At 41.0% G+C, this 15,825-nt stretch overlaps 1 protein-coding gene across 4 annotated transcripts in view; it reads right to left on the bottom strand.

Moving 5' to 3' along the window:
• Positions 1-1,512: 1,512 nt before the first annotated feature.
• The window catches only part of PCDH9 (protocadherin 9), a 1,024,529-nt gene continuing 1,010,216 nt past the window's right edge, over positions 1,513-15,825 (bottom strand). For 3 of the 4 annotated variants that reach the window (XM_074982858.1, XM_074982856.1, XM_074982857.1), the window contains exon 5: positions 1,513-3,795. In XM_074982858.1, the coding sequence (XP_074838959.1) occupies positions 3,422-3,795 (374 nt within the window). In that variant the 3' untranslated portion in view covers positions 1,513-3,421. The remainder of the gene's footprint in view (positions 3,796-15,825) is intronic. The other variant, XM_074982859.1, reaches the window with a different exon arrangement.

Here is a 15,825-nt window from a genome sequence, read left to right on the forward strand (position 1 = left end):
GGTTTATCTTTCCACACAATGCTTCAAATGCATACATTTGGGGAGGGTAATTGTAGCCATACTGTCCAGCAGACGGGAGCATTTAGGAATAGACACAAACCAGGCGTCCATATACAGACCAGGTTGCTCACCAATAACTATCAGTAATACTTGTCTCCAAGCCATGAGATCTGAAGAAACATTTGAACAATCTTGGGCATTAATCAATGTTGTCAGCCTCTTCTGGGAGTCAGGGTCGGGGTGGGGTTATATATGATTTACACAACACTGCTAGCACCCAGGACTGAGCTAACCAGTGGATTGTAAATGAATAAGTATTCACTGACTAATAATCTAGGACCAATTCAGAGCCCACTAAAGCAAGTGGTAACACTCGCATTTTCTTTTATGGGACTAAGACACAGGCTTTAGTCTACTGCTATATTAGTGGGGAGCTGATTTTTTGATAATTAAAATAATGTTTTAAAAATTGGTGAAGGACATAAAATTCTAAAGGAGTAAGCCAGTTAGAGTCAAATTTTTAAACATAATAATTCACCTGCCAGGGTCTTAACTCATATTTCTGTGTTTCTCCTGTCACAGTTGATGAGTAAAGAATACAGCTCACATAGGGCTTTGGAAATAAGTCATATCACCATCAGTTCTTGCTGTCAGGGAGGGAGCTCTCTGCTTCTGGCAGGTAAATAAATAGCAACTCGTTTTCAAATAGCCTTCTTTTGTAAATGGCCCTTATTTGTAATGTTAAAGCAGTCTGTGAGGTGCTTAAGATCTCAAACAGTTTTCCTATTGTTATATGCAAGGCATTTCACCTCTAGGTTTTGAAATTCAGCACAATCAAACACAGGTTACATTTCTCATTACCCCTTTATTCCAGTATGTTTCCTCTCCTGTAATACAACAAAAATTATTATACAACCACTGTGACTGCTCTTAAAAAAATCCTAACTTAGTGTACAACAGTAGGTTCACATCACTGTTGATATCTTCTACCTTAGTAAAGTTCAAAATACCACAGGACTCTGAGACCAGATTTGAAAACAGCAATGAGGTAAATGCAATGTCTTTTTAGTGACCACTAAGGTTATTAAGTATCATGGGAAAGTGAGTCCTTAATAACATTTGTCAATGGTTCCTAGTTAGGCTGTGTGCATGTGTTTGCTTAAGAAAGTGTGGCAGACTTTGACGCCCTTAACTCCTGGTAAATGGTGTCTTGCTCCCAAAACACTCCAATCTAGAACAACAGGATTCTTTCAGTGAGGTGTAACTTACCATAAAAGTGGCTGAATATAGCCCTAAATGTTTGCCCTTTTCCCTATGTACCTTCCTCATCTAGGACTATGTGAACCAAATGTTTTTATTTAGAACAGTAACTTATAAATTCATAATGAAACACCTAAAACAGTCACAAAAGAAATGAATGGGAATAAAGTCCATTAGGCATTTGCCCAAGAACTAACACAAGACGATCAGAAATTCAGAACATTTATTGCAAGAGCTGAATAACTGTAAATAACGTTGAACTGGCAAAGCAGTAACAAGGATAACTGTTTAGATATTTATTCTGTCAAATTCATCAAACACCCCTTACAAACTGACATAAGTACTGCAATGAGCAATGCACCCCTAACCCATTTTATGTCTTTATACTGTGGAAGCTAAAGAAACCCCAAACAAACTGTGAGCGGCTATATACAAAAAACAAAAACAAAACCAAGCAAACAAAAAACCCAAAACAAAATAAACACCCCACAACAAACTTTAGGTTTTTTGGTAAGAACAAATTAACCTTCAGATTACCTAACTTTGTTATTTTAAGACTGATCAGCTGTGGCATAATATATATATTTTTTTCCTTTTTTTCTGTAAGGACTTTTTTTTTTCTTTTCTTTTTTTCCTTTTTTTTCTTTTTTTTCTGCATGCTATTTATTTGTTTAAATCATCTGTCATGCCTTAACAGAAACCATCTAAGAATGTCCAGATTTGGATTTGTTTTACGTGCAACTTAGATCTTCTCAATAGTAGGAGTCACTCTGCTGGTTTGATGGTACTTGCCAGGCATTGACCAACTATGATAACAAACAGTTAAACAGCAATAATTAGACTTTTAACCCTTAGTTTCCCCAACTAGCCTACCAGGAGAATGCTCTGTTACATCATGAAGGCACAACACATTAAATATTCTGTGGCTATGGTCTAAAAACACTTGTGTTACTACAACATTAACGCTGATGAGGATCAACACAAACGCCGCTTTTTCAGCAATACGAACTGTCTTAGATATAGACACACACTTGTCCTATTGGAAAGAAAATAATCATTGCACTTTGTTTTTGTGAAAATCTTCCTCTTTCTACTCCAGATTGGATCAATGCTACTTTCTTCAATTGTGAAATTACAGCTAACTGATCAGGGTTCCTAAATAAAACTCCTCTGACACACCTTTGCCACCCTCACATAGCTAACTTTTTCCTCACTTTTTTTTTTGTTCATACTTCATTCAATTCCCCTGTTTTGCAAAACAGAATGGAAATGAAATTAAAGTTGTTAAAGTTTAAAGCCCTTGTGTGAATCCTTTTTTTAAAAAAAAATTTGCAAACGATTTTGTTAACTAGCATGCCAGCATCATTTGAGGTTACAAAGAAGCAAGAGGCTTTTCGTTTGTTTTATTTTTTTGAACACAGGTGATTTGAGTTCCTTGGAACATTGTGTGTCAGACAGACTACTAGCACAGAAACACGAGCACTGAAATTAAAAACAAAACAACAGGAAGCAAATGAAAGAAAGTAAAAAAGCAACTGTGAATCAAAAAATATATGCTACAGTATCCTTTTTAGGTGAACGTTATAAGTACACAAATTTTGTTAGTAATAATTGTTCCTATTTACAAGTATTTTGAACACTGATTGACTTACAAGTGTCCACTAATGTTGTTAATAGCACAATAGGTTTATAGTTTTTGTCGTTTTGTTTGTAGTATGATGTCAAGTATAGCAGTTCCAGCACAGATCAATGAAAACAAGAGCACAATTTTCTAACCAGATATGTTTTTCAATCATTATAATCCACTGAACCCTCTCTCTTGCTCTTTCACTCTCCAAATGCATCTTCTGTTCTTGTAGCAGCAGTCCAGGGTCAAAACGAACAAACAAACAAACAAACAAAACAAAAAAAATTTTGCAAACTGGAGAGATCTCTGCAGAGTTTAATCATGTCTATTTAACAAAACCACACAACTAGTAGAAACACTCTTTTGTGTTGCAGAATATTATACTTCTCATTGGGCTAACACAAAGATATGCATATCTCTGCTATGTGAAGCATAGTTCTAGAGGTCTACCCAGCACATAAAGCTCTGACTCACAAACACACAGTATTAGCAAGTCTAAGTAGACTAAAGTCTCTGATCCAAAGTAGCTATTTCTTATAGCTGGTGCTCCTTTGGACTCTCAGCAGGTCCTGAGGCCTGTTTATAGGACTTCAGGTTAGCCAAAGGAATGTCAGTCATGTGATTGCCAGTGTTGAAATGGCCCTCACCAGAACCATACTGCTTTCGGTCACTGAACTGGTTTCTGTTGCTGTCTTCTTTCCAGGTTCTTGACAATGTGTGTCCATTCACTAGCTTGTCCTTCTTCACCCATTCTTTCTGAGGTGCAAAGGTGGAGAGAGGAGACTTTGGCTGCTGGTATGGACCTAGACTTGGAGGCATCCAACAGTTATCTGAGTGACCCAAAACCAGGCATTCTTGAGTACACATCTCTGTAGCTTCAGCTAATCCTCGTGGACCAAGAGGCCCATCTGTAGAAAACAAAGGAGACAAAAAAAAAAAAAAAAGGAAACATAGGGTTAGATTTTCATTTTTTAAAATATTGCTATTGAAGCTGCATGTAACCCTGACATTTGCTAATATGAAAGCTATTGGAATATCTTAACCCTAAAAGCAACCATGCCATGTTAATGTCAAAGTGCTAAAATGTACTTCCACGCGAACAGACAGTGGTTATCTGCTTATTAAGATCATAGGTGAACTGAGACCTTCGTGAGCAAAACATTTTGACTTGATCTGTTAGGCCGTATACCTCTGTGTTCTTCAGAAGGGAAAAGAGGGATAAATTAGTGATTAGCCAGAAAATTCATGCACTGGATATGAATCAGTTCTAATTCTATTTTTAAGGATTCATTGCTAAGGAGATAAATATTTGGACAGACGAAAAGCATAGAGATGAGAAATCATGTTGACTGAGATACTGTATGATACCATATGCCAGGGTGAATTGTCATAGCCCAGACATTCTCTCATCTCACCTGCAATTTCCAGATATGAGAGCCCTTGGCTGTAGGAGCAGGCGAGAACAGCTGAGGCCAGCTGAGAACTTCCTTATGCTAGGGAATTCTCCAGTGGCTAGTTAGGCCTAGATCCCGCCACTCTGAAGCATTTGAGTGGTTGAAAGTAGTCAGAATGAGAGGCTGAGATGCATTAATTTGACAGTTGTGCCATTGTCAAATAAACTTGCCCCAAACAGATCCACATTTGGTACAGCAAATAGATGAAACACATTAATCCCTCTGGCCATTAATACGCATTTCACAATTTTGCTAAAAACAGCATAAATCACGGCATGCACAAAATATGAACCTTCTGTAACTCACTGCGGCTTTTGTGATTTTCTTATGTCTTATGTCTGAGTCTTACGAGATACAGGTGCAATGACCTGACTGTCAGCTAAATGAACACATCACCCATGTCTTCAGAAAGTGTTGACCTTCTCCCCAGTCTTAGGTTGTGCCTACACTAGCATTCCTCCTTCCGAAAGGGAGATGCTAATGAGACACTTCCGGATATGCTAATGAGGCACTGCAATGAATATGCAGTGCCTCATTAGCAAATGGCAGCTATGGCACTTCAAAAGTGCCGCTTTTGATTGCCTGGGGCTCGTCTATATGGTGTCCTTTTCGAAAGAACCCCACACACTTTGAAATCACCTAATTCCTATTTGTTTATAGGAATAAGGGGATTTCAAAGTGTGTGAGGTCCTTTTGAAAAGAACCCCATGTCGACGAGCAGTGCACAATTGGAAGCAGCACTTTTGAAGTGCCACAGCTGTCATTATGCTAATGAGGTGCTGCACATACATTGCAGCGCCTCATTAGCATATCCCAAAGTGTCTCATTAGCATCCTCCTTTCAAAAGTATGTCTGTAAGGGAGTGAAATAACTGCTGAGTCACTGTTCTGGTCAGACTGGATTGATACACAGGGTAAAATGTTCCGAAAGACTGATAAATAGCCACATGTCTTTGTTTCCCATTTCTCTACATCTGAGATAGACTTGGCCATAATCCCTTGCTAAATATATAGTGGCTTTGATGAAGACCTTCAACAGCAAATCTTTCCTTGACTTCGAGAAAATCAGTGGCCTAGACCTCCAGGCAATCAAAGACTTGAGGAACACGGTTATTCTTGATTAAACAGTGACGTGAGAGGAAGGAAATTATGGATTGATTTTGAAGTTAAGCAGATAGGCCTGAATACCGAAGTCATAAAGGCTAGCACTAATCAGTAGAAAAATCAGCGAAAGACCAGTCTGTGAGGGCAGGATCAGCACAAAGTTGCCTTTGTAATTGTGAATTGGGGCTGGTAATTATCACGGAAGATATTTAAATGAAGATGTTTGTGCTGCAGTGACAATAGAGATTTCTGTATTTTCTGCTCCAGTAAACACAGTATGGCAGGTTTATTTCCAAATCCCCAGATTGTCCTAATTGTTCTAACTGCAGCTGCTATGCTTTTTAATGTGCCTAATATTTAAAAAAAATTGCCTCATGAGATCTTGCGGCAGTGAGTTCCACTTGTTAACTTTCAGTTGCATTTAGACTCAGTTTTAGCAAAGCAAATTAAGATGTACTTTGTTTAAAAAAATAAAAAAGCACTTCACCTGTTGTTTCCTTTACTCTAATCTCTGAATGTCTGACCTCAGACTGTGAGTTCACTGGGGAAGGGACCATCCTTTTCTGAACATCATTATCTAACAGTATTTTCTCAGTAGGACTGCCAACAAAACCCAAACAAGAATAACTTTTTTTTAACTAGAAGCATAACTTGGCGCTTCTCCAATCAGCATACAAGCAAATCACCTATTGCAATCAGCTAGAATAGTTTACGATAAATGTGGACCTAATGACAATGGCTGTAGAGATACTGGGGGGCAATACTAGATTAAATAATTAGTTTAGCATACTTCAGGGTAAAAAAGTGTTGGCAAAGCAGAAGCTTAGCATAAATTTCAAGGAGATCCAGTAATCTTGCTTTTCAAATAATTGTGATAATTTGGGGGATAATTTAGGGGAAAAGAGAGATATTTTGGGGGAAATGATAATGTGATAATTTGGGGGAAAAGAGAGATATTTTGTTCTATAAAAGTCCCCGTTTGAAATCTCCACTATACAGCTATAATCAAACTGAGGCAAGTACTTAGTACAAAAAAGCAATAGTAAGTAAAAAAAGTAATCCGAGTATATTGTTAACATTTCCAAAGGTTATCTAGAGGTTAAAAGATGATTTTTTTCTGCTGACAACAGAAATTTAATTATTATTAGGTTTTACCAATTTTCACAGGAAGAAAGTGAGAAATAGCAAAGCTCTTTCCAACCAGCCTGATCACACCGCACAGTAAAATACTATCTTGCTGACCCAAGGAGGAAAGGTTTGGGAGGGATTAAAACTTTCAATACACAAAGAAAAGCTTTCACCAGAGAGTGACACAGTTCAAGAAATACAGTGCATGCACCCCGGGCTTCCAATTTGCAGTGTAATAGCAGGTTAACAAGAGAACCCTCAGCTCCACACTCATGAAGTGGATTTGTTATGTTGCCTGGTTTAGTTAAATAATATAAAGTTCAAAGAAGTATAGCAATCATTTGAGTTTAGAATTTAAATGGGTAATAAGCTGTTTTCACATAGAACAAAATATGCATGTGGCTCTATAAGCCATGTCAAATTCTTCTTGGAGAGATTTATTTCATGTGTTTAGCTTTCTGAAGTATAAGTCCTAGAGTGTTAACACAGTTAAGCTCAGAGTGGATTTCCTTTTAAGTTGGTCAAGTTTATGAAGAGTTTTGAAATATTTAGATGAAATATACTATTTAAATATCTATTGCTAAGACCAAGAGGCTTGCTAATCAACAGAGAAAGGATGCTTCTGTGGAGATAATGACCTGTTTTGGAGGAACAAGGTGGATGGGGTAATATCTTTAGTGGACCAACTTCTGTTGGTGACAGAGACAAGTTTTTGAACCATACAGAGGTCTTCGCCAGGTCACTTTGGAAGGGGCATTTCCCATAGTTCACATGAGCCAAATGTCACTTTCTCAGTTTCACTCCTCAAAAGACTATCTCAATCGATTGCATTTCAAAGAGGGGTTTAATTTCGTCCTTCGCTGTCCCTAGCTATAGATTTCAACAGCAGACAGGCCTGAGAACCATGTCGTAACCTCTGGGGAGGGCAAACCTTGCTCTTTGTGGGGTTATACCTACAGATATGTGAGTAGTGTTTGACTCTAATACTCACAGTGCAAGCCTGGACATCAGGAATGCTTCTGTTACATTCATTCCCACTATAGACTTACAAATCAATGAAGATCACTGACTCAGTTTCCCCATTTATAAAATGCAGATACTATTCACCTGTCCCACTAGTGAATTGTGAAGATTAGCTATGGTATAATTAGTTAACATGTCTTGCATGACTCTTTATAATTGTTCCTCAGCAAATAACATTTTGATACTTTAAGGCATCACAACATAACAGCAGCTGCCTTTTGTTACACACATCTCATAGAACTGGAAGGGACCTTGTCAAGTCCAGTCCCCTGGCACAACCAAGCACCTTCACTTTTTTTTTTTAAACTCCCCATCTATTTGCGCCAGAGCCCTAAATGGTCTCCTCAAGAACTGAACTCACAACCCTGGGTTTAGCAGGCCAATGCTCAAATGACTGTTTGAAGTAATGCTACATTATCTGTACACACAGGGATACATTTAAGATAATACCTTTTAATACTACACTAATGGGATGACAGTACATTCCTATCTGGGCCAAGGACAGTCTCATTTATAATATGTACATATGAGCATAGGCACCATAATTTCTGATTAGGGTATTTAGATGAAACCACAGTACATCTAATAAAGGTTACTAATAATCATCATGATGCATTGGGGCTCTGCAAATTCCACTGATGCAAAATGCATGTAATTTAGAAGAAAAATAATTAATTTTGGTGAAAACATGAGCTCAGCACAATAAAAATGAAACACAGTAGCATGGCTCTCCTCAGCTTCTGTCTTGTGTAATTATGTTCTCTGAGTAGACAGTTCACTCCTTCTTAAGAGTCTTCTTAGTATTCAATGGCACAAGTGAAAGTATGAACAGTATGATGGAGGAGGGAATCTTGTGGGATAAGCAGGACGGTAGCGCTAGCTGCTTTGAATTGAGAAGGCACAATGTTGACTTACTGGTAATTATCTTTCCCCTCCAACACTACCAAACAATAGCTTTCATTTGATTTTCTAAACTTGTTTCATTACAGCACACAATGACACCACTTAAAAACCTACTCCTGATGCTTTAATTTCATAATTGCATTAATTTATTTCCTTTCTCTCCAAAAAATGTCACTGGCATCTCTGTATCAAGTTTTTCCACAGTGGAGTACTTTATTGATATGTTTTTTCAAAGTATTTGTTCTCTGAACAATCTGTAATGCATGAGCTCGGTTATCAGTCTTGGCTGCTTGCATACATAATGACACAACTGCTGATAAAACTGTACAAGCCATCTGTCTCTGGATTTAAATGTTTTGAAAGCAAACACAAAAGTACATAACAAACACTCCCTTAAATTGTCTTTGTCTCTATTGATATCAGATCTTATGCCCCCCAAAACCTTTATTATTATTATTATTATTATTATTATTATTATTATTATTATATTCTATCAATAGCTGTCAGGCAACTGCATGACGTGCTTCCTCAAAAAGAGACAGGTGCAAGCAGTTAAATGCCAGTCAACTATTGGCCATCCCTTAATTGTGGAAATTCAGAGTGGTTTTTTATCTCATTTTATTATACCCAGAAGCTAAACTGTTATTTCATTGATTAACTAACTGCTGCAATTAGCAACTAGCTTCTGGCATGTTGACCAGCAGCTGTTAAACCTGCTTCTTCAAAACTCTCTTGTTCAAACGCTGGAGGCTCATTCTTGAAATGTGAAAGAGTCAAGATCACAAGTTCTATTCAGGCTTTGTCTACACAGCCAATTGAAGAACCAATTTTTGTTGCTCACAGCTACATAACCCTGACACCCCCCCAAAAAAAAACATGAAAGTTTGCTGCATCCAGCAGCAGTGTAAAGAGTAGTGTAAGGATCACTCTCCTGTCACCAACACAAACCCTGCTCCTAAGGTGTGTGGATGCATTTTAGTGGCAAAAATGCCAACAGACAACATTCAGGCTGCCTGACTTTAAATGACACAGCCATGTGGCTAAAAGCTCTGTAGTGTAGACAGAGCATTAGGCCTAGTGAAAACTAGCTAACCACCCCCACCCCCATCCCCAACTCTTGGTCCACCCAGCACAACTTCAGCTACACAAATCATATACCTAAAGTCAACATATTCATTGCAGCAGCTTCCACACAGTAAAGTTGGAGTGGGCTGCTCTCTTGTCAACTCCGGCTACTCTTCTCATCCTGGTAGAGTATTAAAGTCAATGGGAGAGAGCTTGAAGATTGGTTTATTGTGTCTAAGCTGATATGATAAATCAACGGCTGGTGGGTAGAACACTGCAGTGTTGATCCATCACATAGTGGAGACAAGCCCTTAGAAACACTTCCTCTGTGAATTAGGATCCATTAGTCAGGAAGCACTGCATTGAGGTTTGATAGGTTTGAACATACTGTTGCCTTTAAGTGCTGGTCCAATCTTAGAGACATTTCTTATGTAAGAGTAAACTATGTATCTTGTGTTAGAGCTGTTTTAAGAGGGTAAAATGGAACCCATCAAAAGCATAACGTAAGAATGGAAAACAAAAGTGTACATATGGCAAAGTAGAAGACCTAGACAGAGTAAGTGGGCCAGTATCAGTCCATGCACAGCCAGTGTTAAAGTACTGCCAGAGCAGTGCTTTAAGGACCTGTCTTCCAAAGACTGAGAGCTGCCCTCCTTCCAACCTTGCCCAATACTATGGCTGCCCCAGTATGCATGTGGGTAAGTGGCAGTACTTATATCATCCCTAGGCTTAGATAAAGTGCTTGACCTAGGATTATAAGGTTTAGCAGGATGTGTATTGTGATAAGCAAGCAGAAGGCTAAAAGGTAGTTTAACCTGAAATACCATATTTCTAGGGGCTTATATCACCGCAAGTTAGGACATTGTGATAACAGGAAGGTGGAAACTAGCGAATCACTGCCGACTTATGCTTTCCTCTTGTCTTTGTCTTAATTTCCAAGACTATGTCTCACTAGCCCAAAACTGCGAAATGGCCATGCAAATGGCCATTTTGAAGTTTACTAATGAAGTGCTGAAATACATATTCAGTGCCTCTTTAGCATGCTGGCAGCCACGGCACTTCAAAATTGAAGCCACATAGCTTGTCCAGACGGGGCTCCTTTTCGAAAGGATCCTGGCAACTTTTAAATCCCCTTATTCCTATCTGCTGATAGGAATAAAGGGATTTAAAAGCTGCCAGGATCCTTTTGAAAAGGACCCTCGTCATGGCCATTTCGAAGTTTTGGGCTAGTGTAGACACAGCCCAATAGTCTTATAAGATTGCAAGTATGCCAGCCTTGGAGGTGTTTTGTAACACTTACCTGTATTTGTACAATCACATTTGTACTTGGTTTTATTTGGATTGTAAGGTATGTAAGCGTACATTTTTCTATATGTGTGATACACCAATATCTCATGATATTATCATATTATACATCCCTGCATACAAAATGTGTTATTAACGACTTGTGTAATTTTCCACTCCAACTGAGAGGCTACAATGGCCACAGCTGCACTTAAAATTTGATACAATTATATTTATTCAACTTTTCACATCAGACCTTGAAAAAATCAGCTCTATTTAACCTTGGCTATACTGTTAAATTACCTTTCCTGCAGAGAGCACCTATATTTTATGCAATTTTCCACCCCCTCCAATTATAATTACTGCACTGATATTACTGTATTGCATGAAGGCTTTCATCTACTGTATGCGATAAAAAGTGGTTTATAATACAAAGATGGTTCTGACATACTTTTCTCTTCAATTAATTAAAGCATTAATGTGAAAGTGCTTCCCTGAATCCAGACTTACATTCCAAAAAACAAAACAAAACCTCCCACACACATGCTGTACAGTTTGCTTTTTCTGATTAGCAATTAAGGGCTAGCCTCTGCCACCCGCACAACGAAAGACACCTTAGTCCACCGTAAGTGCCATTGGCATCTCTGAACGCAAGGAAGAGTGGCAACAGAAGCTGGTCATAGAATCCTAGGGATGGAAGGGATCTCAGGAGGTCACTGAGTTGAGCCCCCAGCCCAAAGCCCCCAAATCATCCCAGCCAGGACTATGTCAAGCCGGGGCTTAAAGACCTCCAGTGACGGAGAATCCACTGCCTCTAGGCAATGGATTCCAATATTTCACCAACCTACTAGTGAAATATTTTTTCCTACTATCCAACCTAGGCCTCCCCCACTGTAACTTGAGACCACGCCTCTTTGTTCTGTCATCTGCTAGTACTGAAAACAGCCTCTCTCCATTCTCTTGGGAATCCCCCATCAGGTAGTTGAAGGCTGCTATCAAATCACCCCTCACTCTTCTCTTCCGCAAACTAAATAAGCCCAAATCCCTCAGCCTGTCCTAGAAGGCCATGTGCTCCAGCCCACTAATCATTTTGGTTGCCCTCTACTGGACCCTCTTCAGTGCATCCACATCCTTTCTATACTGGGGACCCCAGAACTTGACACAGTACTCTAGATGTGCCCGGCCCCACCAGTACCGAATAGAGGGGTATAATAACTTATTTAGATCTGCTGGAAATGCTCCTCCTAATGCACCCCAATATGCCATTAGTTGTTATTTGGGCTAGATAGCGGGGCATATGCTCTCACCCTTATGCATATGCAGTAGTCCCTTTGAAAGGAATCTGACTGTTGATGGAGTAAAGTACTAATCAAGAAAAGTATGGCAGTGTATGACCACATATATGTAGCAGGTTACTCCAAAAACATCACATCCACTCTGCCAAAATAATTGTCACATTTCCCAGGTCCCCCACATTTTATTCTCTGAGACAATAACCCCTTTATCAACTGTAAATTACTTTGTCCTCCATGGAGGCTCAGATGTATTAGTCAATGTGTAATTTCCATGCCCCTTGTCTTACTCTACCTTCTCCCAGCCCACCTGTGTGTAGGACGGGCAGATGGAGAGAAGATGGGAAGAAATGCACTGTGTCATTTTTACTGTTATGTGCATAAATAGGCAATCTGGACAGCCTGAACAGGTGGCCCACAGAGCTTCTTCTCCTTTACTCCTAAAGGGACAGAAAGAATGTGATCCCCCCAATGAGGTAGTTTTCATTGTTCACATTTTTTCAGACTTGAAATGTAACATACCCTTTATCCTATGATATATAGCTTTCCTGCAAGGAATCCTAAAATACCATAGTGGAGTTTAACTGCATTGCCATCTTGTTTCCAGATCTTTTAGAAGAGTTATTGTTAACAGAGTTTATTTGGCACTGGTTTGAGCTACCTCAAAGTAAGGGGTGATATGTAAACATTAGTCCCTTAGAGGTAAGACTTTTTTGTTTCCTCGTGACCACATAGTTTGAGCCAAAATATAGCCTTTTTTAATGAATGTGTGCCACCTGTTTTCAGTTCTTTACTGCCCGCTTATGTTACTGGGTAACTGGGTCAAATTCTATGGTCAATGTTATAGAGAAGCTCAGCACACGGCTGCATGGGGATATTCAGCAAAGTTAATCAGAATTAACTAAAGGAATTTAACTTGAATTAGTTAAACCAGACTGAGGAACACATGGACACACTCATTCTGAATTAAAGTGGCCTTAATTAGGTTTAGATTAATCAAGGCTTTTTTTTCCAGTGCACCGCAGTGGAACTGCGCTCTGTCATCTTTTTTCTTTGTGCAATTTTAAAAGGCGCTGCCACCACTCTGCCTCCAGACCCCTGTCTGCAGCAGAAAGAGCAGGACTTGATTTAATTGGCGTAATGGCCAGCTGCACCATTAAACCACCTACACTGACTCCTGCTCTTTCAGCGTGCAAGCCAGGGAGCTGCTCCTGTGGCTGTACATGGGGGGGAGCCATGCAGCCAGTGAAGCAGCAGGAGCATGTGAAGCTCCTTCAGAAACATAAATCCTGGGTTTGAGGGATGGGCTGTTGGGGAGGGTGAAGCCTGATGGTGGGTTGGGGCTGTGGGAGGGGGCCAGGGGGTTAAGCCTAGGTTAGGTTAGGGCTGCGGGAGGGTTGAGTTGAGCCAAGGCCACGTGTCTGTGTCGGGGAGGCTGAGACAGGGCTGCAGGGAGGGACAGAGCCGAAGCTGTGCAGCCATGCGGGGGATTGAGCTGGGGCCAGGATTGGGGGATCGAGCTAGGGCCATGAGGCCATGCAGGAGGTTGAGCCAGGATGTGGGTGGAGATTGATCTGGGGCAGTGTGGCAATGCAGGGGCCCGGACCCTGGATCGGAATGATCTGGCCATACGGGGGATTGAGTCAGGTCAATGGGCAGGGGGTTGAGCTGGGGCTGTGCAGACACATGGAGGTGTTGAACCAGGGTCATGTGGTCATCCAGGGGGGTTGAGCCAAGATGAGGGTTGGGGACTGAGCCAGGGCCATATGGCCACATGGGGGATCGAGCTGGGCTGAGAGGGTATGGAGCCAGGGCCCTGATGCTGTACAGGGGGGTTGAGCTAGGGCCACGCAGGGGAGGTTAAGCCAGAGAAGAGGGTGGGTTGGGGGCGGCTGAGCCAGGGCCATGCGAGGGGTTGAGCCGGAGGGGCAGGCTGAGTAGGGGTGTGGGGCTGTAGCGGGGGAGACTTGTGGATGTGCATGTGGGGAGTGAAGCAGGGTGGCTGGGGTTTGAGTTCCAGTACCTTTCTGTGTAGAAAAAAAGCACTGAGCTTAATTGACTTCAAAACCTTCCTGTCAATAAGTCCTGGATGAACGAATGGTCTGTTTTGACCTTAACAAGCTATGAACCAGCAAAAAATTGCTTGAACTTTTAACAGCTTCCATTGAGAAACTTAGACAAATGTATGTGTGGGAGGGGAACTGCTTTAGAAATTAGGATGATGTTTGCTACAAGTTGGGAGTATTATACTGGTTTCTGACTAAGGGTAAAATCGCATTCTCTCATTTTTTTTTAAGTACTATAACCTAGACTTGAGTGCCACATTGTGGGTGCAGAGAGAGTCACCTTGGGAAGAAGGGAGGCAGAGCAAATACGATTTAGCAAAATGTTTCCTTAACAAATAAATAAGGATTATGCATTTATGTGTCTCCCACACAGATTTACTATTTTGGTGGAAAGTCAACATTTGTAGTTGGAGACAGTCCAAATGCGCAGCCAAAAAGGATACTGTTGTTTAGACAGATTTAGCAGCACATATATATCAGATAGCGGATCTTTATAAAGCATTACCATTCTTAAGTATAATATGGACTTTATCCATCTTCTCGTGTGCTCAAGCTATGGCTTTATCTCATCTAATTTTATCTTTTCAAAATTAGCATTTTTTTCTGCAATACATTCAATTTCAGGGGGACAATTTAACAAGTTGAAACTCCATAAAGGTTTCAAATTAAACAATCTAAATGTGACTGGATTGCAACTGAAAAGACAGAACACTTACTAAGATACATTTAGACTACAGTGATCCGTTGACAGAGCTTCCTGTCGGAAGTTACCTTCCGATAAAACATCTGTTGACAGAGCATGGCAAGACACTGAAGTGGATCAAAAAAGAGATCCGCTCTGTCAATGGAAAGTGGCAAGACTGCCTGGCCACTCTCGACAGAATGGCCCCCAGACTATCATCAGACAAAGTCACATGGCCAGCAATCCCTTCCAGGAGCCCCATTGAGATGCCCATTACAGGCCACCTCCCTGCCCCCAGATGCCCATTTCCTGTCCATGCTGAGGCTTGCCCACCTCCACAAAGAACAGCACATCTTCTACAGCAGTGCTCTGATGCTTTCTGAGAGACACAGTGCTTTCCAGCTAGCTATGGTGCCAGAGCAGCCCCTGGACTTTCAATGGCCCCACCCAGAATTCCGTTATCTGGCAACATCCCTTGTCCAGCAGCGTGCAGGTCCTGTCAGCCTGTACCTGCTGCCAGCTGCCAACCAGGGTTCCCTGCCACCTGCGAGCCCTGGAAGCCTGTGACTTCTCTCAGCCATTGGCTAGCGGGACCCGCGAGTGGTGGGGAGCTGAGGCCAGTGGCTACAAACAGCTGCAATGAGCCAGGGCCAGTGGCTGCAAAGAGCTGCAGAAAGCCAGGACCCATGGGCAGCAGGAAGCCAGGGCAACCAGTGGCTGCTAGGACCCCAGGGCAGGCAGAAGCTGAGACCCAGCTGCCAGAACCTGTGGTCAGTGAGGAGCCAGCTGAGGGGGCTGTGTGCTGGCAGAAGATAACTTTCCCTCGTTCAGAAAATTCTCTTATCTGACTCATGTCAGTCCCTGAGGGTGCCAGGTAAGAAAGGTTCAACCTGTATTAAAACATTGTTGCTGAAATAAGATTTACCAACCAATCCAGA

Source organism: Carettochelys insculpta, chromosome 1 (assembly GCF_033958435.1).
Source record: "Carettochelys insculpta isolate YL-2023 chromosome 1, ASM3395843v1, whole genome shotgun sequence".
Taxonomy (NCBI): domain Eukaryota; kingdom Metazoa; phylum Chordata; order Testudines; family Carettochelyidae; genus Carettochelys; species Carettochelys insculpta.